Source organism: Furipterus horrens, unplaced genomic scaffold (genome assembly GCF_987537825.1).
Source record: "Furipterus horrens unplaced genomic scaffold, mFurHor1.1.pri manual_scaffold_6, whole genome shotgun sequence".
Taxonomy (NCBI): domain Eukaryota; kingdom Metazoa; phylum Chordata; class Mammalia; order Chiroptera; family Furipteridae; genus Furipterus; species Furipterus horrens.
This window is the reverse complement of record NW_028327176.1, coordinates 95,318,518-95,345,365: the sequence shown is the minus strand read 5'-3', so window position 1 is coordinate 95,345,365 and position 26,848 is coordinate 95,318,518. Positions and strand designations below refer to the sequence as shown.

Below are 26,848 nucleotides of genomic sequence, written 5' to 3'. Positions count from 1 at the left end.
TTTGGAGGATGGCACCAAGGCGGGGACCTGGAAGAGGCTGGGTGGGGTTGCCATTTCTGCCTCAGCAAGGGGTCAAACCCATGAGTTCCTTCCTGAGATAAAACAATGAAGAAATCCTCATGTGTGCAACTCACAAATGGGGCCAGGGCTGGGAACCCCAGACGAGTGGGCTGGGGTGGGGCTCCCAGCCTCCCTTTGCAACCTAGCAGGGGTGTGCATGGTTGGGCAGGTGAACATAGGGTTTAGTCCCTCAGGGATTGTCCAGGCCCATCCTGTTTGGCTTGGCCTCCACACCTGAGACTCGGATGGCACTAGGCACTATGGGGTAGAGTGGGGTGCTATGTCCCAGGACCCAGCTCTGATGTCCCACCAAGGGGATGTGGGTTGGGTTGGGCAACCTCTCCTTTGAGGAACCTCAGGGCTGGTTCAGTGGCTTCACTCTGGCTTGAACTTCAAGAGGTATAGGCTTAGCTGGGATACAGAGTTGTGGGAGAAGCTAGTGGTGATTTCCCCTTTTACAAATCCTTGGAGCCTCAAGTTCATGGAGATGGTGGTGATATCTGTTGCTGCAGTCTTTACTTTCAATCCTGGCTTGGAGACGTGCTCAGAGCCCTGAATGAAATCAGGAGAAGGAATGTATTATTGGCCCCCAAAAGATAACCAAACAGGATTAAAAGACAATTCATGTACAACATGTAGTCTGGCACTGAGTAAGTGATGAATAGATGCTCAAAGCAAATGTTCCGGGCTCTTCCCTGCCTTGGACTCCCCATTCTACAGTGCCAGTCCATAAACCCAGAAGCAGAACGGGGGTCTTGACCTTCAAGTTTGATGGGCTTTATTCTGCTTTATTACCTTCCCTTCTTCAGCAACTGACCCTACCCTCTTCTCTAACCTCCAGGACTGGGAAGTGCTGGTCCTGGGGAAGCTCAAGTGGGACCTGGCTGCTGTGATTGCCCATGATTTCCTGGCCCTGATTCTGCACCGGCTCTCTCTACCCAGTGACCGACAGGCCTTGGTCAAAAAGCATGCTCAGACCTTTTTGGCCCTCTGTGCCACAGGTAATATCTCTAGGCACATTTTTACCAAATCAGGAAAATCAGGACTTTGAAGAGTCAGGGTAATTAGGAGATTCTTGTTTATATGCTTTTCAGAATTTGTGAAGATTATGTCCCCCCCTGAACCCCCAGTTTAAATACAGAAAAGAAGGAGAACACAGTCAAAGTTGTATGGGATCTTAGAGACCCCAGTACATATGTAGGTGGGGACTGTGAGGGCTTAGAGAGAACCCAGGTCTCTTGACCCTAGTTTTGTTTCCACACCAGGGAGACTCGTTCACTCTCTGGATCCTGGCCAGGATCACTTAAGGACTGCCCTGGACCTGACTTGCACTAGTCTGCTGTTCACCCTGACCCTCTCTAGGAGAAGACCTTGCCCACCTTTCTCCCTGGCCCATCTTATACTCTTCACTGCTGGCATTTTCCAGTATGCCCCTGACCTATTTATGCTGCCTGGCATTTTCTGAGGAATAGGAAGTTCACCTGGTGGTTAGTCTTGATGTTCTCCTTGGCTCATGGTTCCCTCCTCCCTCTTTCCAAGATTACACCTTTGCCATGTACCCGCCATCCATGATTGCCACAGGAAGCATTGGGGCTGCAGTGCAAGGCCTGGGCGCCGGCTCCATATCCGGAGATGAGCTCACGGAGCTGCTGGCAGGGATCACAGGCACTGAAGTGGTGAGTGCTGGGCAGCTGGGAGGCAGCCTGTCGCTTCATGAAGCACCGCTATTCCCTGAGCCTCCAGCAGAGGGAGGCGTCCGTTTCAACCAGATCCCCATTCCTGGTTTTGTGTGTCCTGCCCTTGGGGCTTCTGTGGCCTTTGATCTCCTGCCTCTTGTGTGGAGAAGAGCAAATGGTCTTGGATGGGTTGAAGGGCACCATTCCTGGGCGTCTCTTCTATCAGATGGTGTGCAGGAGTGGGGGTGGAGGTTTGGTGTCAGATGCAGGGCTGCTCTCACACTCTTGCCACATCCTCTTGCCAGTTTCTGAGAACTGAAGGCTGATTCCTGGGGCTGGGCTGTGGCCTAACCTCCCCAGACTTCCCAGTGTACTGGGAGGTGTCCATCCCCGGCACCTGCTGCCAGATGTGGTGGGGAGGGAAGTGGACCTTTAGCTCCAAGGGGACCCAGCAGTTCCTCCTCACTGTTCCCTTTTGTTCCCAGGACTGCCTGCGGGCCTGTCAGGAGCAGATTGAAGCTGCACTCAGGGAGAGCCTCAGGGAAGCCTCCCAGACCTTCCCCAGCCCAGTACCCAAAGCCCCTAGGGGCTCCAGCAGCCAGGGGCCCAGCCAGACCAGCACTCCCACAGATGTCACAGCCATCCATCTGTAGCCCTGGAGAGGCCCCCTCTAGTGGCCACTGACAGCAGAGGAGGGGACACTGCCACCCTCCCTCTTGCCTGCAGAAATGAACAACGCTGTGTCTGCCACGACTGAAGTCTAAAGGGGGCTCCTTCCTATTTGTCTTTCGCTAAACAGAGGGGGCAGGTCCTACCTATTCCTGCCTTGTGCACTAAGGGGCCAGGCCAGCCACATTTGGGTGGCTAGTCAGGCCCCTCTTTCCTGCTTCTGACCAACTCAGTTCCTTCCCTGGCTAGGGGTAGGTCAGGCTGCTCAGACGCAATTGAAGTAGGTAAAATACATACACCAGCATTCCTTTTGAGGCCCCCTTATCTCTGGGGCTCTCATGTTCTCAACTGCCAAAATGCCCTGGTGCCTTATAAAGGTGGTGCACCTTCTAGATTACTGCATTTGGATTGGGGTCTTTCTAAAGAAACTTCCAATATTATGAGGGGACACAGTTTGGACAGCTCTTCTCAACATACTTTGGAGAGCCCTGCATAATCCATGCTCACAGCCGCTCCTAGAGGCAGGGGCCCAGCCTCTGTCAGAGGTTCAAGAATCAACCAATTCCTCCTTGCTTTGCTTTCCGCTCAGCTTCTCCTATGTGATTGAGGGGGGGTCAGTGCTGAAGGAAGAGGTTGTTTTAATTTATTAATTGCATTGACTACAACTGTAAGAGGGTGTGATGGGGCCCACTTTCCCTACAAGTGCCGATAACCCTGGTGGTTGCTGCATCCCTCCCCTCTGCTACTGGCTAGAGGATCTTTGCGACCCAGGAGCTGCTACAACCTGGGGAGGGGCCAGACCTCCTTTTAGCCCCCTGCCCCATCCTTCAGATGAAGCAGGGCTGACCCGGAGGTGACTGAGCCCCCTTTCTGAAGGGAGGCAAGCCCTCTTGACACAGGTCTTTCCTAAAGCCACAAAGGGCTGCTGGCCCTTAATGCTACTTTAATAAAAACTCTGAAAAAAATTGGTCTTGGCTTCTTGGATTGGATGGCAGTATGGGTAAAAGCCCATTTCTGAACTGCATGAGGTAGAGAGGGCAGAAATCAATGGCCTCAAGCAGGGTTCATCAAGCCTTTTCTGTAATGGGCCAGAGTAGATATTTTAGGCTTGTGGGCCATAGTATCTGTCCCACATATAGTTCTACTTTATAATGGAATATATGCATCCCTAGAAATTGTTGCACTATGCAACACTGCACAATAAAACCCACAGGACTGAAGTATGGGTGTAAGGCACAACACTTAAAGGGATAGCATAGTTTTCATACACTAGATGAAAAAACAAATATTGCGTTGGTCAAAAAGTTCATTTTTTGTTTTGTTTTTTGGTAAGATGGCTCTAGTAGCGCCTGTCTTCAACTTCATCTGAAACAATTTTGTTAAGACTTGTGACAGCTGTTGTATCAGTGTGCATTAAAAACCAAATTGGTGAAATTTTGTGCAGCCATTTTAATATTGAAGATGGAAGAAAATAATAAAGTATAATATGCTGAAAATGTTGCTTATTTCAATAAAAAAATGCAACTGAACTGCAGAAGAAAAAATTGCAGTATATGGAGAAGGTGCTGTGAATGAACATGTCAAAAATGGTTTGTGAAGTTACATGCTGGAGATTTCTTGAACGATCTTACAGGGTTGGGTAGACCAGTTGGAGTTGATAGTGATTGAATCAAGACATTAATTGATTACAATCAACATACCACATGGAAGACAGCTGACATACTCAAAATATCCAACTCAGCAGTTAGTGGAAATTAAAAATGTATCTTACTTTACTGAAAAAAGTAAATGGACTTTTTTACCAACCCAATACAATAAATATAGTCCTTTATCTTCAAAAAGACCTGAAGTTTGCTTGTGGAAGCAGAGGTCGGAAGGATGTGGAAGGTGGGCTGTAATACCAGATGTGGGTGTGACTCCCAGCCCACATGTTGGAGATGCATGCATTCTTGTGTGTCTGGCTTGGTTCAGCTGGGCGTAGTTTTTTGATTTCACATGGTGTTTCTCACGGACAAAATTGCACATAAATAAATGTGCTTTATGATCCTATTGTTCCCAAATATGTTAATTGGGTTGGAAGAAATTCACATTTTTCAAAGGCAAACAACAGTTACAGGATTGTACTCTGCTACTGCAGGGTGAAAGCATCCATAGAAAACATGTAAATAGATGGGAGCAGCTGTGTTCCAAGAAAACTATGGATGGTGAAATCTCAATCTCATGTAATTTTCACCTATCACAAAATAGTTTTAAAAAATTCCCGCCCATTAAAGAATGTAAAAATCAGTCTTACTTCATAGGCCATAAGACCCTAGTTTGCCAACCTCGGGTCTAAAGCTCTCCATCAGCCAAGAAAAGTTTGGAAGTGAACTTGTCTGGTGGTGGCCTGGATCTAATCATTCCTGGGCACAACCAGTATTCTCTGGCCTGTCTGACCTCTGTGTTCCCACTCTCCTCTAGGGGCTTTCTTTAGCTCTTCCATCCACAGCTGAGACCATCTTTTGAACAACCTGGTTGCTGGAATTCTCCCATAGCAGCCTGTGCTGGGGAAAGGCAGAGACTGTGCCCCCTGGGGGCTAACGCTGGGTGCAGCCTGGAGAAACAAGCCAGCAGAATAAGGATGGGGAGGGGGTCCTGCATAAAATGGGTAAGAATTCACTCCTAGACAGAACAGGAAGAGTAATCTACCTCCAAATAAAGAGGGAAGGCAGAAAGATCTCCATGGATCACATTAAAACACAGAAGCTCAATAAATACCCGCCTTTTTATCAACATCCCAATGGTGTGACGCGACAGTCTGAAAGAAAACTTACTCCAAGCCCAAGCAGAGCAGTGGGAATGCTGGGGTGTGGAATCTCAAAGAGGTTCCAGAACTTAGCAGGAACAATGGCCTAGAATGGAAGAGGGAGCCAGCCAGACCCTCAGGCGTCCCTGTCAGGTACTGGGGTGTCAAAGATGCCCATAAGCCCTCTGCCCAAATTTGGGTCTTCAGCTGTAAAGGCTTAGTGTCACCTTTAGTCACCAACAGGGATTCTGCTGTCTTCCCACACCCCTCAGCCCAGGATGAGTCCCTTTCCTCAGTCCATGGTGATGGGACCATCCTCCACATCTCGGGGTACTGCACTCTGAAGCTCACGCCTGATCTCAGGGGACAGCTGTGGATGGGGCTGCAGCCGGAGCAGTTCCAGGAGGGCCTCTTTCTGCTCTGTGGCCAGGTCTGCCTTATAGCGCTGGACCAAAGTCAGGAGGCACTGGTGCCAGAGCACAGGCAGTTCGCGCCTCTCTGTCCGGAACCTCAGGAAGTGGAAGACCAGGGCGTCCAGCACCCGGTAGGGCAGTGCATACTTCTTATCCAGCAGCAGTCGCAAGAAGATGCTGTTGGCCCCGCTGTACTCCATCTCGGCAATTTTCAGCATGGCCGCACTGGCGGAGAAGTAGGGTGGGGTCAGTGGTGGGGAATGTTGTGGGAGAGGCTCGTTCTCTCCCTCTCTGTGCTTTCCCCCTCTTCTTCTCTGCTGGCCCCCTACATGGTGGTATTCTTAAGAGGGCCACTCAAGCCTTCTCACCTATGCAGCCTTGATCATCCTCCCTGTACACCAGTTATCTCTATTCTGATTCATCACAAATCGCTACCGATGGCTCAGACTGCCTATCAGTATTTGGCTAGAATATGTCCAAATAGCTCAACATTCCCCCCGCCCCCAGCCTATTTTCTTCCCATGTTCTCTATTTATTCACTGAACTATTTACTGAGCACCTACCATGTTCTAGGGACTGGGACACGGTTCTTGTGGAATTTACAACCTAGTGGAGTAATGATACACTTACCGGCTTAAATAAGCCACAAACCCAGGGCTATGCTTATTTCCTTCTCTACGGTCCCCCCCCCAACATTCCAAGTTCTGCTGCTCCCACTGACTAGTCATCCTCCTCCCCCGGCAACACTACCTGGAGTGTAGTACAGGGATGGAGCACTTGGTGATGATGCTCCCCACGATGATGGCTTCCCGGAGGGTACAGGTGCCTGACTCACACAGCGGGATCAGGATCCCTGGGGAGGGTCGGAGGGACAGTCACTTTGTGCCCAAGGTGAGAAAAAGGAGGTATGGCAGGAAGCAACCCCACCTACCACAGAGACAGCTGCCTTCCAAGTCAGGCTTAACGCTTTCCCCTGCAGGAGCTCCAGCCCCTCCCTTTCCTAACTGCCTCCTAGGTTCTCACCTTTAAACCAGGCTCCGGGCTTGAACAGGGCCTTCTTGAGTGCCATGTAGAGGTGGAAATTTAGTCGTTTGTATTCAGCAATGTCATCTCGTACCCGGGGCAGCAGGACAAGGTTGTAGAAGCGCTGGGCCATGCGTTCCTTCAGGTTAGAGGCGAAAATCCTAGTGTTTTAGGGGAAGGAAGAGGCAGCAGGGAGATGCCAGGTCACTTGACAGTCTGGAGCTGGCCCTTTTAACTCTCCCTGTATATGGTGTATGCAAGAGATTCGAGGGGTACAGGACTGTGTGAGCTGCGTGCACGCAACACCCATGTCAGATTGGAGGGAACAGGAGAGCTGCAAGAGGTATCCAAACAGGTGAACACTGTGAGAGCTGGAGCACCTTCCCCTCCCCGCCATGGGTCATAGGGCTTTACCCTTTCTGAGGCTAGTCTGACACACCAGGGTTGTAGCCCTGTAGTTATAAGCCTCTTTCCTAGAAGCTCATCACAGGAGATTCTCAACAGGGTCTTGGACCCAAAACATGAAGCAGGAAAAGCTGGAAAATGATGATATAAATAAGCACAAGAGAGCTCTGGGGCCAAGTTAAAACGTAATGGCAAAGGGCAGGAAAGCCTGTACTTCCCATGCCCCAGCCCTTACCTAGAAACATAAGGCCACTCTCACTCCCATCTATTCTACCTCGTGGCTTGGTACATGGCAGCAGCAGTCCAGGCCTCCGGCTCTGTGACGTAGAGGATCTGTTCCCAGTTGGAGAGAGCAGGGATGATCTTAAATGCCTTGGGCAGCTTCCCACTGCGGTACTTAGATAACACCTGGGGATGAGCAAGGAAAACCATGTTGCTGTTGACATACACTCCTATACTGCTTGCTGGGTGCTTATCATATATTCACTCACTTAATCCTCATGACAACCATGTAAGGAGATGCTATTATCATCCTCATTTTCCAGCAGGGAAACTGAGACAAGAGAATTAAGTAACTTACCCACAGCCCCCAAGTCACTAAGTGGTATAGCAGGACTCTGAACCCATACACCCTGACTTAAGACTTCTTGGCCACCAGGCCTTCTGTGTATGAAATGTGGGCATCCAAAATCTTACGAGGGAACCCACAGCCCCTGTGAAGGTATTCTGGCTCTTACCTCCCGCACTCCTCTGTAGACCTCCAGGACCCGGGGGTCCAGCTGGGGCACAGGGAAGCCTGTCACCTCAGACATGACTGTCTCAACTTCTGTCTGCTTCTCAGTAAGCTTCTCCATGATGATGTCAGCCAAGGTGCGCCTAGAGTAAGGGGGTGCAGAGGGAAAGGGAGGGAAGTGGGTAGGAGTGCGGTGGTCACAACCTAGGAAGCTCTAGACTCTACACACAGTCTCTTGTGAGCTCCAATAAGCCTGTCTCTTGCTAGGATGTGTGACCTCAGTTCACCTCTGGGCCTGATCACCCACCACAGGATCGCTACAGAGCACAGATGACCTGGAAGTCACTCAGCTTAGGACGAAGCAGACAGTCATGGGAGGTTAAGAACCTGGACCTTGAAGTCAGTCTGTGTGGGTTTAAATCCTGGTTTTCCCACCCCTTTCCCATATTCCGTATAACCTTGGGTATGTTATTTTGCCTCTCTATGCCTCAGTTTCCTCATCTGTAAAACAGGGTAATAACTGTACCTACCTCATAAAGTTAACGTCAGGATTAAATGTATTATTGCATGTACCTAAACGTGTAATGAGTGGCGCCTATTTCAGACACATTCCTCATATGCTGGCAATGTGCTGAGGTCTCTCCAATCACAAAATCCTGGTCTGACCTCTCAAGAGTGCCACACTCATCTCAGTTAAACACCAAGATTTCAAGTAGCTGGGTTCATTTAGTAAAAGACCAGAGCACAAACTTTCCACCATTTTAACTTATTAAAACTTATGGAAGTAGTTCTTTTTTTTTTTTGAAGTAAATATTTTTATTTACCTTAGAGTTAAATTTAAACTTAAGCTTAATTTATACAGCAATCTTTAGAAAATTTCCTTATACAATCTTTTTTAGAGATTATAATTTATTATGATGGTTTAGAAATTTCCACTCATTTATAGAATTCAAAACATTGGCTAAAACCATCAATTAGCTGAAGGAAGTAGTTCTAAGATTAATAATATTTTTCTCAGGCCCTGGCTGGTGTGTCTCAGTGGATTGAGCACCAGCCTGTGAACCAAAGGATCACCGGTTCGGTTCCTAGTCAGGGCACGTGCCTGGGTTGTGAGCCAGGTCCCCAGTTGGGGGCGTGCGAGGGACAACTGATGGATGTATCTCTTGCACATCCATGTTTCTCTCCCTTACTCCCTCCCTTCCCCTCTCTAAAAATAATATTTTTCTCAGCCTCATTAAACAGTACATCAAACATAATTTTTATTGTGATGATTCAGAATTCTCATTACACTGGGCTTTGGTATAAGAATGGCTTCTTCAGAAGCTGCTAAAGTATATTTAAAACAGCTCCTGTTTTCTGAGGGTCTTCTCAAGGCCAGGCACTGAGTACAGGACTTTCCAGATGTTATATAGTACGTGCAACACCTATGTGAGGTGTTGTTCCCCTTATTCAACATGGGAACAGATACTCAGGTTCATAACTCACCCATAACCTCAGAGCTCTCAAGTTGGGGGGAAGAGTCAAACCCCAGTGATTCAGGTACTTTACAAGGTACACTATAACATGCCTCCCAACTAAATGGCCTCTGACCTCTGAGTTCATGTGGGCCTAGGCCTGTTTTCTGAAGATGCCAGCTGTCATTTCTCAAGTGTCAGGAGTCCCTGTTTCTAGTAGCTTTATTTTTATATTTACTGCAAGCTGGAAAACCATTCTGCCAGGCTCTCTGGTGGGACAAGCACACAAGTCCAAGTACACCCTTTGTGACATCTATTTCAGTTGTTGCTAGGCATCAATCTGGGAAAGGAAGTCATTTCTTTACTCTGTGCTCTCAAATAAACTACCACAGACCTTATCATTTTGCCTCCCCATCCTTTCACTGTTATTATTAGCAGTGAGAGATGCATTAACCCAAAATAGCCTAAAAGAGCACGGACAATACCATGTTAATATCACAGGGTCAGAATGAACTGGTTGAGGGTCTTTATCTCAGATTTCCCTCCCTGAGGCTAAAATCCACATGCTCAGGAGTTTGACCATAGGAGCTTAAATGCCTGCATGTTTTGGAGCTAGCATTTATTATAGATGGGAATAAATTAGTGGTTCTAACTAGGGGTGAATTTGCCCCCTAGGAGATACTTGTCAGTGCCTGAGACATTTTTGGTTATCACAACTGGGGGGAAGGTCACTACTGGTACCTAGTGGGTAGTGGTCAAGGATACTGCTAGACATCCTACGCTGCACAGGACAGCCTCCACAAAAAAAAAACTTACCCAGCCCAAAACACCAACAGTGCTAAGGCTGAAAAACCCTGAATAAAATGAAGCTTAGGGTATGAAAGAGATTTGACTAAGGAAATTAAGCTCACCACTAGGACAACTGAGCATGCCAAGAGCAAATGCAATGGGATACATCTCCCTGAAAACATAAAAAGGTCAGGTAGCAGCTCTAGAACAGGTGGACAGAGGGGGAGGAGCTATTTTGATTCTGTGTCATTCTCACTCAGAATGGTCCTTTGAGGATGGGTCAGTTTTGTTAAGGTGGTTCCCTACAACTAACAATGCTCAGGCCCTTCCCAAAGGTAGGAAATCAAAACTGCTGGGGCACATGCTTCCCTGTGGGAAGCTGCTACCAGGACCCGCTATCCCAAATTGCAGGCCATGCCAACCCTACCTGGCAGGAGGGTTTTTATTCATGAACATCTCAATAGCATGCTCATCCTCAGGATCCACGACCACCTCGGCTTGGTGGCCCACCCCTGTCATTGTGGCAGCCTTCTCCAGGGTGGGCCACTCTTCATCTTCGTCATCTGATCCATCTTGTGGCACTCCTGGACCTAGAAGAGGGGAGATAAAATGGATGAGAAAGGCAAGCAGTTGGGCGAGGGATTTAAAGGTCAATGTAATCACCATGGACAATATAAGCCTCGTGTGCTTGTAACAGACACAGATGTATGCAGTGAAATAGTGGTGCACACACTATCTTCCTGTATTAGGGGCTTACAGTCTTCCTTGAGAAAGAAAATGTACATATATGAACCTATCAGATAACAATGTCAATGTATCATAGTTACCACACAATACTCAGTCATGTAGCAGGAACTGTTCTTAACACTGTATATAACCCCACAACCCCAAGAAGTAGGTCCTATTATTATACTCAGTTTCAGATAGGCACACTAAAGCACATAGGAAGTTAGGTTATTCCTATGACAGATAGTCTGGATCTAGCCTGTGCGTTCTTCATCTGTATTCTACACACACGGTGGGGCTTGATTATATGCCAAATGAATGGCAGAGATAGTAAAAACCATAGGCACTTAAAAAGTAAGTGCAGAGGATGGTTAGGCTCTGAATAGGGCACATGGGAGCAGGTTACAACACTGGCAAAAGGGTTTAGTTGCAAGAGTTTCTGTTAGGCTATAGCAATAAATAAGGCTGGATGGGTCAAGTGAAGCCAGATTGTGGAAGGCCTTGTGGCCAGGCAGTGCAGTTCAGATTTCGATGGACTGATCTATTTGAATAACTGATTAGTAGAAGGCTACAACTGATTGGGCATCTGGTAAGGGATACAATGCTCCAATAAAGGAGATACAATGCTATATGTGAACAGGTCATCAACAGAGGGATTGTGTGATAAAAAGCTAAATGGGGAGGGGGGTGCAGTGCAGGTGTTTTGTTTCCACACGCTAGTAACTTCCAAATCTGTACACACAGGTAGACATCCCTTCACTCCAGACTGTAACTGCAGCTGCCACCTATACAGCCACTCTTGCATGACCCACAGGCACTTCAGACTTCACCTATCATCAACTGAATTCATACTCTTTTCCTCCTAGGTCTCTGCTACTCACTGTGTTCTACATAGAAGTACATGGCACCACCATGCACCCAGTGCTAAGCCAGAACCTGGGAGGCAGGCCTGCATCATCCCCTGCCCTCACCCCAACACCCAATTAATTACCAAGTCCTATTCAATTCCACCTCATAGAATATCTTTCAAATCCTTCACAGTTCTATCTAACCCTGATCAGCATCTTCTCTTGCCTGGATTACTTCAACAATCCCCTAACTGGTCTCCATACTCTCCAACAGTTTTCCTTTGTCTTTATGATAGCTTCAAATTCTGGGAGCAGCCTCCAAGTCTTTTGCTGATGTGGCTTCTACACACCTCACCATCATCCATTAATCCATTCATTCAGCAAACACTGAGTGCCCACTATATGAGACACTATTTTGGGTGCTAGCAATATATTAGTGAGCAAGAGAAACAAAACCTTTTGCTCCTTTAGAGCTTATATTCTAGTGGGGGAAGACAGACAATATAACACATAATAGGTTAAAAGACAAGTGCTGACAAAAGCAATAGGGCAGAGTAGAGAAGTTGGGACTATGGAGACAGGAGTGGGGTGTTGCAATTTTTAATAAAGTGGTCAGGGAATGCCTCTCCAAGAAGGTGAACAATTGAGAGAGTATGCCTACAGGTGTATGAGGACAGAAGGAACAACCTGGGCAAAGGCCCTAACTTGCCATGCTTAAGCTTATACGGGTGAAGTGAAAAGAGGAAAGTAGAAGTCGGACTGGCAACAGAAGCAGATCCTATAGAACTCTGCAAACCACTGTGATCCTCTAGTTGTTGAGTTGAGAGTAGACTGTAGGGAATATGGGCTATTAATGAGGGGGCTACTACAATAATCCAGGTGAGAGATCGTGGTGGCTTGAAGAGGATGGCATTCCAAGGTGGTGAGAAGTGGTTTGATTCTGGATATATTTCTAAGGTAGAGTCAATAGGATTTCCCAACAGATCAGATGTGGAATGAGAGAGAAGTCCAAGGTTTTAGTCTCAAGCAAATGGAAAGATAGGCTATTAATGGAAATGAGGAAGATGTTGGAGGGCCAGGTTTGATGAGTTCTATTTTGGACATGTTAAATCTGAAATGTTTATTAGACTTCAAACTGAAGGTGCCAGATAGACAACTGAAGAGTCTAGGTTTCATGGAAGAAATGAAGGCTAGAAATAAAGTTGGGAGCAGTCACCAAATAGATGGTATTTAAACCATGGAACTGATGACAGCACCAGAGAAGTGAGTGAAGAGGTACAAGACTGAACCTCTGGCACTTCAGCAAGAGGTTGGGGATCAAGGGGAGCCAGCAAAGGATATTGAGAGGTGAGAAAGTATGATAGTTACACATGAATGTGATGTCTGAGAAGCCAAGTAAAGATACTTAGCCAGGAGGCCAATGTCCAACTGTGTCAGGACAAAGGAAAGAGATGCCAAATATGGATTAGGGAGGTCAACACTCCCACCCTAATAAGAAAATGTTATCGTTTTACTTACTTTCTCTCCCTCTTTGGTCCCCAAACATAATTGTTATTTCTACTCAGAGCACTCCCCACTCGTTTTTCAGATCTCAACCGAAAGGTCATGCAATCTGGGAGCTTGACCCCCAAGATCAATGCTATTGTTATCAGAAGAAACTATACCGTGGAATATATTATTCTCATTGTCCACTGTCTACTACCCCCGGGCTAGACTGTAAAATCCTGATGTCAGCCACTTATCTACCTTGTTTACTACTACTTTTTTAAAGATTTTATTTATTTTTTAGAGAGAGGAGAAGGGAGGGAGAAAGGGGGAGAGAAACATTGTTGTGTGACAAATACATCGATTGGTAGCCACTGACTGGTACACCCCCAACTGGGGACCTGGCCCGCAACCCAGGCATGTGCCGACTGGGAATCGAACCTGTAACCTTTTGATTCGCAGGCCGCCACTCAGTCCACCGAGCTACACCAGCCAGGGCTTGTTTACTTCTTTATCCAAACTTTCTAAACTCTTAGCACAGCACGAAGCTCCAGTGGACATCCATAAATACTTTTAGAACAAATGGATAAATACTAGGAGAACTTAGTGTTGTAAGCAATGCCTTTCTGTTGCACTAACTTCAGGGGTACCTAGAAGACAGGACCTTAAAACTAGTAGCGGGAGTGGAAGACTGCCGTAAATCCGCTCCAGGGCTGGGTCTCCCATTCCATTACCTTTGTAAGGGAGTGCTACGGACCCGGCCCTCCCCCATTTTATTCCAAGCTACGTATTCCCCAGCCAGACAGCCGTCCATCCTCACCTAACCTCCTTCTTCCTCGGACCTATCCCCGCCACTCACCCAGCCGCGTGACGCGCTGCAGTGGCACCACGGGCCTGCCCGCAGCCCCATGCTCGGCCTCGAGCTCCTCCTGCTGCTGCCGCGCTTGCTGCAAAATCCGTCGTGTCAATCGGGGCCCCACATACTCTTCCTCTTCTTCGGTTCCGCGACCCCGCCGCTTTTTACGGACCCCTGCCCGCACCGCGTCCCCAGCCAGAATCTGCTCGGCAAGGGGCGCGTGTTTTTCCTGACCCCCGACCCCGCGGCCCGCCTTGAATTTGGGCATTTTGCTCTAAAATGTTACGGGGTAAGTCCACACGTGGACACGGAGAAGTCCTAAGTGCGCTTGCGCTGTGAACTCCCAACTCCCAAGGGGCCACACGTAGATTACAGCGCCGCCTACCGTTTGGAGGCCAGGAGTGCCATCAGCGACGCCCTACGTGCTATGAGCTCCCGGGTCCTGCAGCTAAACTCCCAAATAACCTTATTGCATTGAATGCTGGCTTCTTTAAGATTTGTAGATTTATGCCCAGGGTGTTTCAAGACGGCTGATACCAAAGGAAGTGTCACCGAGGTGGCGCCTAGACATTCCCCTGTTCCTCCCAGAGCGTCGACTGGACGCTCTGTTTTTACGTAATTTCCGGAGCACCTCCCTGGGCCGAGGCTTGCGGTGGAGGCCTTCACTTACTGTACGGAGCCGGAGCGCTCGGTGTTTTAACTGTTTGGTCCTGCCACTCTACTTGTCCGACATCATGGGAGTGACTTGGTAGGAATGCAAAGGATTTTGTAGGGCGGGACTCGGGGTCGTAAAGGGCCCTCGGAGCCTGGAGTGTACCCGGGAGAAGGATCGGGAACTGGGTCTGTCGTCTCTCAGGAGTGTAGCACGAAAGCCCTCGGATTGTGTGGGTGAGGGGGGCACCATGAGGGCTGTGGAGTCTCCGGGCTTGGTTTCTCGGAGATGCGCCCCATTCCTCCTGGGTGTTATCCCAGGAATCCATCAATGGTTGGGTACCTTCTTCCGGTTTTCTTGGTTCATCTTCCTGCTGGTGAGGCCCGGGGTACAACTTGAAGGGTCAAAAATAGGACGTGCGGACCAGAGCCTGTCAGCAGGCAGGGCTGGAGGGGTTTGGGAATAGGTAAGAAGGAGACAGTGTCTTTTTAAGGTTTTCGCCTGCCCTTCCCTACAGCCACTAAATGTAGTTAGACCAGTCTGTGTCTGGTTCTGGTTTGGCCATTTTAAGATCTTGAGGGGGGCGGGGGGAGGACTATTGGGAATTAGGAAATTGAGGTTCTAGGCACATCATTTCTTCGGGAATGTTTTCTATTATGTTTTCTGGATGATTCATCTAGTTTATATGGACTTTAAAAAATTATAACAAATTGTAAGTCAAGGTGGCAGAGATCTAATGCTCTTGGAGGCACTGGTTACAAAATACTAGATTTTAGGATTTTTTTTTTTTTAAGTCAATAAGTGTGAGCATTTCTAATCAGAGAGGGTTGGAGGAGGCCAGGCTATTTGAAGTCAGTGAATGTAGGCTTCTCATGTAACAGCCTGTGGAAACTCCTCCTGGTAGCCCAGGTTCTTGCAGGTTTGTCAGGAATTGCACTTTTGTTTCCTGCATTTGACATCATGGGCCCCCTCTAAGTCCTCTAGTGTAAGGAGGTGTGTGAGGGATGGGAATAGCAAGTTTGCAGCACAGAGGCTTGGAACCCTGGAAGCCCTGTTTGTTTGCTTTTTCAGTAGAGGAGGTGGGCAGAGGAAAGGGGCTCTCTGTTGGGACCCTTATTAACTTCTTCAGACTCCTAGGACTTCTTATCCCAGTAACATCATATTAGGGATGCTCTTATATTTCAAAATAATCATCATTCCTTATCAGTGCTTTTTCTCATGGAGAGTAGTGACAATTTTTAGCAACAGTAGGGCTTTACCGTTATTGCTTCATTTGACTGATTGGTCATGAAGTAATGCAGTATCTCCCAAAATTCAGTCACATGTGGTTGCTTTTCTGATTTTTATAGCTAAGTACCACTTGTACTATTTTTTATTAATGTTTTCTTTTAAGTCTATTTCTTTTTCTTAAAAGTATTTTAACTACATCCCTAGGGAAGCAGTCTTGTATAGTAGTTAAAGGCACAGACATGGAGCCAGTTTGCCTGGCTTTGAATCTTGGCTACACCACACCAAGCTGTGTGACCTTGCTCAAGTTAGTCAATCCCTCTGTACTTCAGTTTCCTCGTTTGTAACAAAGAGATAAATAATAACATGACTTCTAGGGCTGTTGTGAGGATTCAAAATAAGTAGTTAATTTAAAGGCTTTTGGACACTTTCTGGCATATGGTTAGGGCTTGGTTATTGATAATTACCACTCTAAAGGGGAAGCCAGTTTCATTCAGCATATAAGGAAATCTTGGAAGTAACATTTTTTGTTTCATTGTTTTGATTACATTCATGCCTCTCACTCCCAAAGGTTACAAACTTGAGGCTTTCTCTTAGATCCTAGGGCTGTTGAGTAGAATTTTTTTGCATTGATGGAGATCTGTATCAGCACTGTCTTTTATACCAGTAGCCGCCAGCCACATGTGGCTATTGAGCACTCTGAATGTAGGTCAGGAGTAGAAATTTTAGTTTAATTTGTTTTATTAGTTTAACTATAAATGGCCACATGTGGCTTTTGGCTACTATCCTGGACAACATACATTCAAAGTGTTAGAACAGCGATTTTCAACCTTTTTCATTTCATGGCACACATGAACTAATTACTGAAATTCTGTGGCACACCAAGAAATACATTTCTTGCAAATTTGACAAAAAATTAGGTGTCATTTTGATTCATTCACAGCGACGGCTGTTGTTGTCTTGGCTGTTTTCGTTTTTTAATTTGACTGTCTAAGGCAGCAGTCCCCAATGTTTTGGGCACCAGAGACTGGTGTCGTGGCAGACAGTTTTTCCATGGAGTGGGGTGGGTTGGGATGGGGCTATGGTTTCAGGTTTCAAGCGCATTACATTCAAGGTCACCTCCTGCTGTGCAGCCCTGTTCCTAACAGGCCAGGAACTGGTACCCATGATCTAAGGGAATAGAGGTCAGTGCCCCTGAATAAGTAGTCAGGTACTGCATGTTTTAAAAATTCCTGTAGCACACCAATGTTCCTGCTGAGGCACACCAGTTGAAAATTGCTGTGTTAGAGAGTTGGGGAAAACATACTAACCCCAAACTGAGGCTTTCTTCTTGATATAGTCAGAACTGAAATAATTGTATAGGAAGTCCTTACTCATTATATGATTCACTGTTATCAAATGCTCAGTCTGCTTCTCTTGAATGTTGGCACACACGCCATGCTTGGAAAATTGTGGTGTGATAGGAAGGTTACCACGCTGATGTAAGAGTCCTGAAATCTGTGCTCTAGTTCTTAGGGACTATGGGCCTCTGTATCATCTTTAAAATGAGGGAGTCATTCCCTGACTGGTGTGGCTCAGTGGGTTGGGCGTCCTGCAACCCGAGAGGTCACCAGTTTGATTCCTGGTCAGGGCACATGCCTGGGTTGCAGGCCAGGTCCCCAGTTGCGGACTTGCTAGAGGCAACTGATCAATATTTCTCTCTCACATCAATGTTTTCCTCCCTCCCTTCCTCTCTTCAAAATAAATAAATACAATCTTAATATAAAGGGGTCATGGTAGATGGTCTCTAAGGTCCTGATGAGCTGTGAGTCTATGCGTGATCAAGTGACTCAATGAGTCCATGTGTCTTTGGAGACTGATGATTTTGTTCTCTCTGTTCCAGTGTGTCACAGATGCCCGTGGCTGAGGGCAAGAGTGTCCAGCAGACCGTGGAGCTCCTCACCCGGAAGTTGGAGATGTTGGGGGCAGAGAAGCAAGGAACATTTTGTGTGGACTGTGAGACCTACCACACGGCTGCCTCTACCCTTGGCAGCCAAGGTTAGTGAGATGGGTCTGCAGGATGCCTACTACCTGGCTTGGAGTTGGTAGACATTCACATTCATTCAACTCTTTCTCCTCTTCTAAGGGTGATATTCTTGAATGTGTGTCAGATGTGTTTTTGAATTCATTAATTCTTGGTCCTTCATCTCCTTGACTGGGCCTGTGTTTTATTCTTTTTTGCACTTTGCACTTTTAAAGCATGTTTTTCAGAGGGTTGGTTACTAATATCAAAATCATCTCGGTTACTTTTTTTTTTTTTTTTTTTAATTGATTCAGGAGAGAACACATCGATTTGTTGTTCCATTTATTTATGCATTCGTTGGTTGCTTCTTATTTGTGCCCTGACTGGAGATCAAACCTGCAACCTTGGCGTATCAGGATGACATTCTTAACTAACTTATCTACCTGGTCAGGGCTCTCATCTGCGTTACTTGGTAAAGGTGCAGTTCCCTGGCTCTCTGCTTACTGACTGACTGGTGTTGTGAGCCTCATAATCTATGTTTTAAGAAGCTTTCCAGATGTTCTTTATGCACTCTAAAGCTCGAGAAAGACTCCATTAAGCTAAGAAGTCTTTGTGGAGACCTTAGAGTTTTTAGAACTTTTTGCAGAAAGGCTTTCTGTTTCCTACACGTAGACAGTGGCAGTGGCTACTCGTTAGCATAACCTTGACCAGTGAATCTACTTTTGTTTTTGTTTTTTTAAAGATTTTATGTATTTACTTTTAGAGAGAGGGGAAGGGTGGGAGAAAGGGAGAGAGACATCAATGTGCAGTTGCCTCTTGTGTGCCCCCAACCGGGGACCTGGCCTGTAACCCAGGCATGTGCCCTGATTGGGAAATGAACAGGTGACCCTTTGGTTTGCAGTCTGGTGCTCATTACACTGAGCCACACCAGCCAGGGCTGTTTTAAATGTATTATGAAGTGAGATGGCTGTAGATGGTCATGATGGTGATAGTAAGGAGGCAAAGAGGATCTTTGAATATAAGTTAGGGAACTTGGGCTCTGCAAAACTTTGCCTTGAACAGTTATACAGCACAGTGATTAAGGATCTAGATATGGCACTGACGGGTGTGGCTTAGTTGGTTGGGCATTGTCCCATAAACCAAAAGGTTGTGGTTCGATTCCCAGTTAGGGTACATGCTTAGGTTGTGGGTTTGGTCCCCCTCTGGGTGAGTGTGATATATTTTTTTCTCTCTCTCTCTCACTCCCTCCCTTCCCTTTCTTTAAAAAAGAAATAGACTTAAAAAAAATCTTGATATGGAACCAAGTAACTGAGTCCTGGCTCTGCCACATACTAACCACAACATTAGATAAGCCCCACAACTTGCAATTGTTTCTGTGCTGGTCATTTTTCTATTTCCCCATAGATCCATTCCCTGAATTTCCCTGTAAACTACATTTGCCAGGCCCCCTTTTAGCTACCTTTGGCCAATAAGAGGCATTGGGAAAAATCAGAGTACAGGAGAAAGGGAGACCACAGTTTCTCTCTCCCTCTTCCTTGGGGAGTATCTCAGTCTCTGTCTCTTTGGTCCTATCTCCCGCTGGGCAGTCTTCGCTCCTGGCTCTACTAACAGTATATCCTCTCTATTTCCTTCCAGCCTTAGGGAAGGTAGTGGCTCCCTGGGTTACTAATCTTCCGATGACCTCATTATTCCATTTGGTTTTGGTTCTTCCACCTGCTGTATTTGTTTCCTGTATTAAATCCACTCTGATGAAACTATCTGCTGAGGGTTCTATTTCTGCACCCTTCTCGGTACAGTTCTCACATCTGTAAAATGAAGATAATTGTAGGACTTACCTCCTAGTGTTGTGCTAATTAAATAAGTTAGTACATGGCAAAGCACTGGGACTGAGGTTATCATGTAATAAACCTTTAATAAGTGGTAACTAAGAGCTGTACTGAGTTTCATCGTATAAAATTAGTATAAACCATTGTTTTGCCTTTAGTAGAAAGGATATAAGAATCAAAAGATAAAATGGTTATGGAAGCATTTGGAAAACAAAACATTTGTATTTAGATATACTACTTTATGAAATTGCCTGGTATGGGCTCTGTTTTCCTCCTGATCATACCTTTACTTTTAAGGAGTCTAGTTGGGGAGACCACACATTCTTGGCAGGCAGTGGAGGAGGGTGGAAGGAGCAGTACACGTCAGGTCAGGAGACCTGAAGTTCCAGCCCTGCTGCTTGCTGGTTCTGGGCCTTTAGATCCTTAGTTCTCACACTGACCATAATTAGCATCTCCTGGAGGACTTGTTAACACAGATCGCTGGGCCCCTCCCCCAGACATTCTAACTCAGTAGGTCTGGGTTGGGGTGGATAATTTGCATTTCTGGAAAGATCCCACATGGTCCTATTGCTCCTCGTCTGGGACTTACAAGCTTCGTTTTCCTCATCTGTAAAAGCGGGACAGTAACACTGGTTCTGCTTGCTTCACATGTTTGTTGTGATTTTAATAACAGCATTGTCTATAAACTACTGGGAGTACCTTTTTCTTTATTAAAAAAAACCGTAGTTGACTTTCAAAATATTTTCAAGACAGTAAGAATTACTTCAGACTCATGAATTGAAATTGAGTATGTAATTACAGTGAGTTTGCACAAAAACAGAATGACAGATTAGCTTTGGATGACTTTTTGAGGGTTGAAGTGTTTTAAGTGGATTTACTGGGAGGTGAAAGGTGTGAACTGGCAGCACAGTCAGGAGGGATGTGCAGGGAGGTTTTGCAGAACCTGTTGTGTTCAGCAAGTGGCCACAGAGTGGAGGTGTGTACACAGGTCACAGTGCCCCCTGCTCCCCCAACCCCCTCTTTTCTCTTTCCCATTGCTGTACTCATCACCGCCTAGAATGTCTTCTTTCCTTCTCTGTGTGGCTGAATCCTACCTTCTCCTCTTTTTTTTTTAAAGGTTTTTATTTATTTATTTATTGAGAGGGAGAGAAACATTGATTGGTTGCCTCTCCCATGTCCCCAGCTGGGGACCCTACCTTCTCTTTATATCCCAGCTCAGGTCCTATTTTTTCCATGGAAGTTTTTCCTGTAGACTCTTGCCTATTTTGATCTTTTCCTACCCTGAAATCTTTCCTTTCTTCTGGTCTATCCTACGTAAGCACCTATCTCTAGTGAGATTGTCTGCTTCTTGAGGCCAGGAACTAAATCCTCTTCTTGTATGCTTCTTAAACCCTGGGACAATGTTGGGAATAGTTTAAGTACATAATAGATATTTGAAATTGTGGCAGTCTATCCCTTAACTCTTGTAATGCATGAGAGAGGAATCTTGCTTTCTACTTTTTTGCCTTCTTCCATATCCCACTTTACTTTTCTTTCTTCTCACAGAAAATCTGTAGTAATCAATGAGAAAACTCATTTCTTAGAGACTGGAAGTGGTGAACTTTTGATTCCAGAGGCTGAGCTCTTTCTGCTGTATTTCAGTGCTAGCTTCCCTAGTTGACTGATGTCTTAAAATTGCCCAAGGCCTCACCATTGCCTTTAGAATGAAGTCCAGACTTCTTGAGGCATGGAAGTCAAGACAGCACAGCTCTCTTGTTTAGATACTCCCCTTTGCTGCGTCTCTGGGGCCACTTCTTATATTTTAAAGAGGGGGAGGCCAGGGAAGGTAGCAATGAACAGAAAAGAGCATCTGCTTCATTTGGCATACTGAAATGCTGTTATTTTTATTTTATTTCCCTTATTATGTAATATATGATTATATAAAAAACTATATGTAAAGTCCCTGTGAGTTACTCATCATCAACAGGCATCCATCCGTGAGCCCATCACTCAACTTAAGAATTCAGCTGTTACGGGTGCTTGTGAAGTTCCCTGTGTGCCCCTCACCGTTTTCTGTAGAGCAGTTGAGTTTTACCACATGCTGCCTCACCTCCTGTTCTCCAGAAAAGGCTGTTGGTAAGGGGAACCCCCCCTCCCCCTGCCCCAGGACTGCTGAGGTAATTCCAGACTGCCATCTGGCTTTGTTCCCTGCGTTCGCCTCTATTCCCGGGTTTGCTGACGGAGGCCTTGATGCTGAGTAGGGTCTCTGTCCCCGCAGGTCAGACCGGGAAGCTGATGTATGTGATGCACAATTCAGAGTACCCTCTGAGCTGCTTCGCCCTCTTTGAGAACGGCCCTTGTCTTATTGCCGACACCAACTTTGATGTGCTCATGGTGAAGCTCAAGGGCTTCTTCCAGAGTGCCAAGGCCAGCAAGATTGAGACCCGGGGCACCCGTTACCAATACTGTGACTTCCTAGTGAAGGTGGGCACGGTCACAATGGGACCCAGTGCCCGAGGCATCTCCGTGGAGGTAAGACCTTGGAGAAATAGGGGCAGGAGGTGCTGAAGGGGCTGCTCAGCAAAGGGCCCTGCAGATTTCTCCGTCGCTCTGTGTGCGCACAGATGTTTACGCCTCTTTACCCTGTCTCCAGAGCATCTGTGACCCCCGCCCTGCACCTTTCAACCTCTAGCCCAGGGTGGGAATTGGAAACTGGGTTCGCAGCAGGTAGAAAGCTTAGGAAGGCTATCTTTCTGGAGAAGGTAGGGGATAGTCAAGGGAGGCAGGTGAATTACAATGTGGAGGGACCGGTCACCTTTGACAAGAAGGATTGGAGCCAACTGGGGCAACTTTTTTTTTTAAAGATTTTATTTATTTGTAGAGAGAGGGGAAGGGAGGGAGAAAGAGAGGGAGAGAAACATCCATGTGTGGTTGCCTCTCATGCGCCCCCAACTGGGGACCCGGCCTGCAACCCAGGCATGTGCCCTGACTGGGAATCGAACAGGTGACCCTTTGGTTCACAGGCTGGCGCTCAACCCACCGAGTTACACCAGCCAGGACTGGGGCAACTTTTGGTGCAGTTAACTTTTGGGAGGTAGGTCCACACATCTCTCCTCAGTATATTAAGTATACTTAGTGTACTTGCCATGCTGTCCACTTTTTTTCATGGTGAAAAGGGGTGTGTGTGATGATTTCATCTTCGAGGGAGTGTGCTATGACTGTATTTTCAGTATATACTGAAAACGGCAGAGAGCGTGACAGTAGCTGGCTTTGGGACCGGTGCGAGTGACATAAAAAAAAAAAGTAAGCTATGGGGCCTGCCTTTTGCAAATTAAGATTTAGTAAGGGCAAGGTGAAACAAATTAGTTTTGAAGTTAGTCTGTAAGAAATGCCATGAAAGAGGCACAGGCTGCCCTGGGAATTCAGGCCTGGGAGAGCACTGCCAACGTGGGGATTGCGGCGCTTCCTCCAGGACTGGCATGTTAGGAGGGTCTTTACATGTACAGACACGGGGATAGCTACATCCTAAAAGGCATCCCTGGTGACTAAAAGAGCATTAGTAGTAATTACTGCTCTGCCACTCCAGGGTCCTCAAGGGCCAAGATTTCCTGAGTCTTCAGCTTGTGACACACCTTGCATTGGCGGAGACCACTGGGAACTCACAACTTATCCTCCACGTTTCCAACTTTGTGGTACAAACACATCCCAGCTGTTTCTTTATTGTTTCTCCTTCTGGTTACCAGTGATTTCCCCCTGGTTTCTCTCCAGTGACAAATTAAGAGAGAGGAATGAAGAAGCTGAAGATGTGTATCCTTTGGCCCCTGCTACATCGGTCAGGAAATTATTTCTTAGGATTGGAGCCCAGGCTGGGTTTACCTTGGGGGTAATGTTTGGTCTTGAAGAGACTTGCGAGCATATTTGTCTGCTTTGTGCTCTACTGATCCTCCCAATATACACACACATTTTCTCCCACTCTTCGTTTTCTTAAAATTTTTCTGAGTTCCTCTTGAATCTTTCAGCATATTAGGGACTATATAGTTCTGAGAAAATCAAAGGGGACCCAGATTTGCTTCTGGGTCTTGTGGGAAGGGCTGAGGTTTGATAACTCCCAGATGAGAATGTCAGAGATGCCTAAAGGCAGTGATGGTGCTGTGTCAGATCCCTGGTGTTTGGGCTGGATATTTCCTGTGCAGCAACAGTGCACTAGAAGCTGTGTGTTTTTGGCTTGGGGTTGGGGAAGATAGCAGGGGTAAAAGGTGCAAGGAAAGCAGAATCCCTCATCCTTGCCTGCATTTATCCTTGTTCTTTGTTCCTTTGGTCCCCAGGTGGAGTATGGCCCCTGTGTGGTAGCTAGTGACTGCTGGAGTCTGCTGCTCGAATTCCTACAGAGTTTTCTCGGCAGCCACACACCAGGGGCTCCCACAGTGTTTGGCAACAGACATGACACGGTGTATGGCCCAGCAGATACCATGGTCCAGTACATGGAACTCTTCAACAAGATTCGCAAGCAGCAGCAGGTGCCAGTGGCTGGGATTCGTTAGTGGGCTCTGCCACCAGAGGACTCCAGAGGAGGAGCAGGTGCAACACCCTCAGGCCCCCGGGCCCCAGAAACCCAGGGCAGTCATGGAGGCTTCTCTCCCTCTCCAGTTCCCAGCTGTGGCTTTTGTTCTGGGGCTCTGGACTATCCGCCCCTGACCCTCACACATAGTCCCCTGACAGCTGTTTCATTCACCCCACGCCGTAACGGACTTGGCCTGTCCTCAAGAATGGTAATTATGAAGAGTGGAGAAGCTTGGAGTTTTCCTGCTCTAGGGGAAAAGGTAGGACAGGGGTGTCCTTGCCTAGTGTTGGGGAAAGTAGTCTATCTCCAACTATTGTGGATGTGGCCTAGGCCACAGTGGACAGGCTGCATTTTGTGTCTGGGCTGTGCTGTAATAAAGGTCTCTTCCTCTACTCAAAGGATATGGCTACACCTCTCCTAGAGGAGGAGGAGGAGGCCAGCTTGTTTTACAGATGTCATTTTCTGACCTGTTTGCTGAAGTGAATTGTGAATTGACTTTTCTAGGATATTGCCTTAGTCCTTTGAAGTCTGCCTCTCTGAGTACTTCCCCTTCTGTTGTCAATTATGTTAAACCACAGGCTAAGCTGCTATAACAAAGAGAACCTAGTAGAAATTTAATTTTATCTCTTCTAATAGTACAAAGGTGGTCAGATGGTCCAGGGCAGATTTAACTCTACAAGAGCATCAGGATCTCTCTCTCTCTCTCTCTCTCTCTCTCTCTCTCTCTCTAAAAATATTTTATTTTATTTATTTTTAGAGCTTCAGTTTCTTTTTATCTTGTTGTTCAGCCATCCCTAGGTTGTTGTCCTTGTCTTCAGGGTCAAAGCAGACTCGTCAGCTCCATGTCCACATTCCACTGGGGAAAGGGAGAACAAAGTAGTTTCTTTTTTAAAGGATATGAGTGGAGTTGCTCAAAACCACTATGGCCATACTTTGTTGAAAGGGACACTGGGACACAAAGCTTCTTATTTGGGTAGTTGTGCCCAGTCAAAACTCAGGGGGTTCTCTGACTAAAGGATGAAGGAGAAAATGGATATGGGGTCCAGTTAATGGCTTCTGTTCAATGGAGCTCAAGGGATGTGCCCAGGAATGCTATTGGCCATTATTTTGCAGTTAGTACCTCCCTGTAACTAAGCCACTTGTGTATGAATTGGATTGGGATAGGGCTGATGCCAGAGACCCTTATGATTGAGCTGGAGTAGTCATACCAGGAAGTCAGTTCCTTACCCCTTGCCTAAGCCACAGTATCTAGGCGTCTCCAGTTCTCGTGAACCCAGAGCTTAGTGGTAGGACAGTTAACCTGATACTTGCACTGCACTTCCTGGTTTTCTGAGGTCTTTCTCCTCCTCTCGTTTGAGCCTCCAAGCTACTCAGTAGACCGACATTGCCTGCCTACCCCACTGCTGCTGCAGAAATGTTTAGTCAGGTTAACACTGAGACACACAGTTGGGGATGGTCTTGGGAAACGCGTTAGTGTGCGTACTGCCGTGCTGTCCTCAAGGATGCTGCCCCTCATTAAAGGCACTGAACGAGAAATTGTTTCAGACGTAAGGGTCCTGCTTTGGCTGGCAGGAAGCTCAATTCAATTTTATAACTGCAGGACCTGTCATCTGCATTTTTGTTCTCATTTTCCCCTTGTTTTCTTGTTTATGCTATATTGAAAATTAGGTATGTTTTAGATATTAATACAATAAAATGCACAGACCTTATGTTTTTCGTCTTCTAATTTATATTTGCTCTCATCTAGATTTATCTATTTATATTTTTTCTGTATGCTGCTTTCGGTCTTATGAGATGAGACAGCATTTTGAACATGATGTGTTCCTGATAATATATGGAAATTGAGTGTAGAAAATTTGAGTCAAGACTTACGCATTATAAGGAAAGAGTCTGTTCTCTAAAACCTAAAAAATAATACAAACTCCTTAACTATACTTGCCTTTTCCCTTATTTGAGCATACATTTGACCAACTTTAAGTCCAGTGAACTCCACATCAATATTTAAGAACTGCTGCTTTAGGTACTTCTGTCCATGTTTGTCTTTTGTGTCAGTTAAAGAAAGTTTATCACTAAAAAAAGGCGGATAATGCAATACATTTTAACAAATATGCACCCACTTGCAAAATTGCCAAAATGGAACTAGAAACTCGTGAGAAGGGCCCAAATGTCATCCAGCTTTTGTGTGCAAGTCTGATTGGGGCTTCCAGGAGTAGTCTGGTGTATAAATTTTGTAAGTTCAGGTTGAATGAAAGTTGAGAAGCATATGTATAAATTTAAGGGAAAAGGGCACGATTATCCTCATTCTATAAATGAAAAAAAGTTAAAGTTGGTTGCTAAATGGAGATGCCATATTTTGGGGGTTTAAATCTCATGTTCTTCTTCTACACTAGGCTATCTTCGACTCACCTTCCTTTGCTTCCAAATGTGTTACCCCTTTCCCTATCTAGCTACCCTCAAAAGAGCAGAAACTGGGACATTTCTAGGACCCTGGTAATAAGTCACCTTGGTGTGGGTACCTTTGCCAGAGCCACACAGAAATGTGCCCACGTTGGCTGTCAGAGCAGACAGGGCTGCTGCAGGGCCCATCTAGTTCTCCTTCACTTTAAGATGTAAGATGGGACGCGCTGGCTCAGAGAGGTCGTGTCTAGGGATGAGGCCGGGCTCAGGACCCAGCTTCAC

At 46.4% G+C, this 26,848-nt stretch overlaps 3 protein-coding genes across 4 annotated transcripts in view; 2 read left to right on the top strand and 1 right to left on the bottom strand.

Annotated features, from left to right (window-relative positions):
* CCND3 (cyclin D3) overlaps positions 1 to 3,901 on the top strand; it is a 92,419-nt gene extending 88,518 nt beyond the window's left edge. For both annotated transcript variants that reach the window (XM_090282402.1, XM_090282401.1), the window contains exons 3-5: positions 902 to 1,061; positions 1,600 to 1,736; positions 2,222 to 3,901. In XM_090282402.1, coding sequence (XP_090138528.1) covers positions 902 to 1,061; positions 1,600 to 1,736; positions 2,222 to 2,389 — 465 coding nt within the window. In that variant the 3' untranslated portion in view covers positions 2,390 to 3,901. The remainder of the gene's footprint in view (positions 1 to 901; positions 1,062 to 1,599; positions 1,737 to 2,221) is intronic.
* Positions 3,902 to 5,192: 1,291 nt separating this feature from the next.
* BYSL (bystin like) lies at positions 5,193 to 14,465 on the bottom strand. The gene is made up of 7 exons (XM_090282400.1): positions 13,926 to 14,465; positions 10,435 to 10,597; positions 7,769 to 7,907; positions 7,306 to 7,439; positions 6,627 to 6,787; positions 6,354 to 6,456; positions 5,193 to 5,828 (listed from the first exon to the last, which is right to left on the bottom strand). Exons 1-7 carry the CDS (start codon positions 14,188 to 14,190, stop codon positions 5,483 to 5,485), a joined length of 1,311 nt encoding a protein of 436 aa, XP_090138526.1. The 5' UTR covers positions 14,191 to 14,465; the 3' UTR covers positions 5,193 to 5,482.
* An 80-nt stretch (positions 14,466 to 14,545) lies between these two features.
* MED20 (mediator complex subunit 20) lies at positions 14,546 to 25,878 on the top strand. The gene is made up of 4 exons (XM_090282397.1): positions 14,546 to 14,670; positions 17,684 to 17,838; positions 21,887 to 22,140; positions 23,934 to 25,878. The coding sequence occupies exons 1-4, from the start codon at positions 14,657 to 14,659 to the stop codon at positions 24,147 to 24,149; spliced, it is 639 nt and encodes a 212-aa protein (XP_090138523.1). The 5' UTR covers positions 14,546 to 14,656; the 3' UTR covers positions 24,150 to 25,878.
* Positions 25,879 to 26,848: the final 970 nt, after the last annotated feature.

Excerpts from the sequence above, each read along its gene's own strand:
- MED20 (XM_090282397.1), top strand. Across the intron at positions 17,839-21,886 it reads CTCTACCCTTGGCAGCCAAG|GTCAGACCGGGAAGCTGATG; the intron begins GTTAGTGAGATG and ends CTGTCCCCGCAG. Across the intron at positions 22,141-23,933 it reads CCCGAGGCATCTCCGTGGAG|GTGGAGTATGGCCCCTGTGT; the intron begins GTAAGACCTTGG and ends TTTGGTCCCCAG.
- BYSL (XM_090282400.1), bottom strand. The coding sequence starts at position 14,190 with ATGCCCAAATTCAAGGCGGGCCGCGGGGTCGGGGGTCAGGAAAAACAC. Across the intron at positions 7,908-10,434 it reads AATAAAAACCCTCCTGCCAG|GCGCACCTTGGCTGACATCA; the intron begins GTAGGGTTGGCA and ends CCCTTACTCTAG. Across the intron at positions 6,457-6,626 it reads GCCCGGAGCCTGGTTTAAAG|GGATCCTGATCCCGCTGTGT; the intron begins GTGAGAACCTAG and ends GACCCTCCCCAG.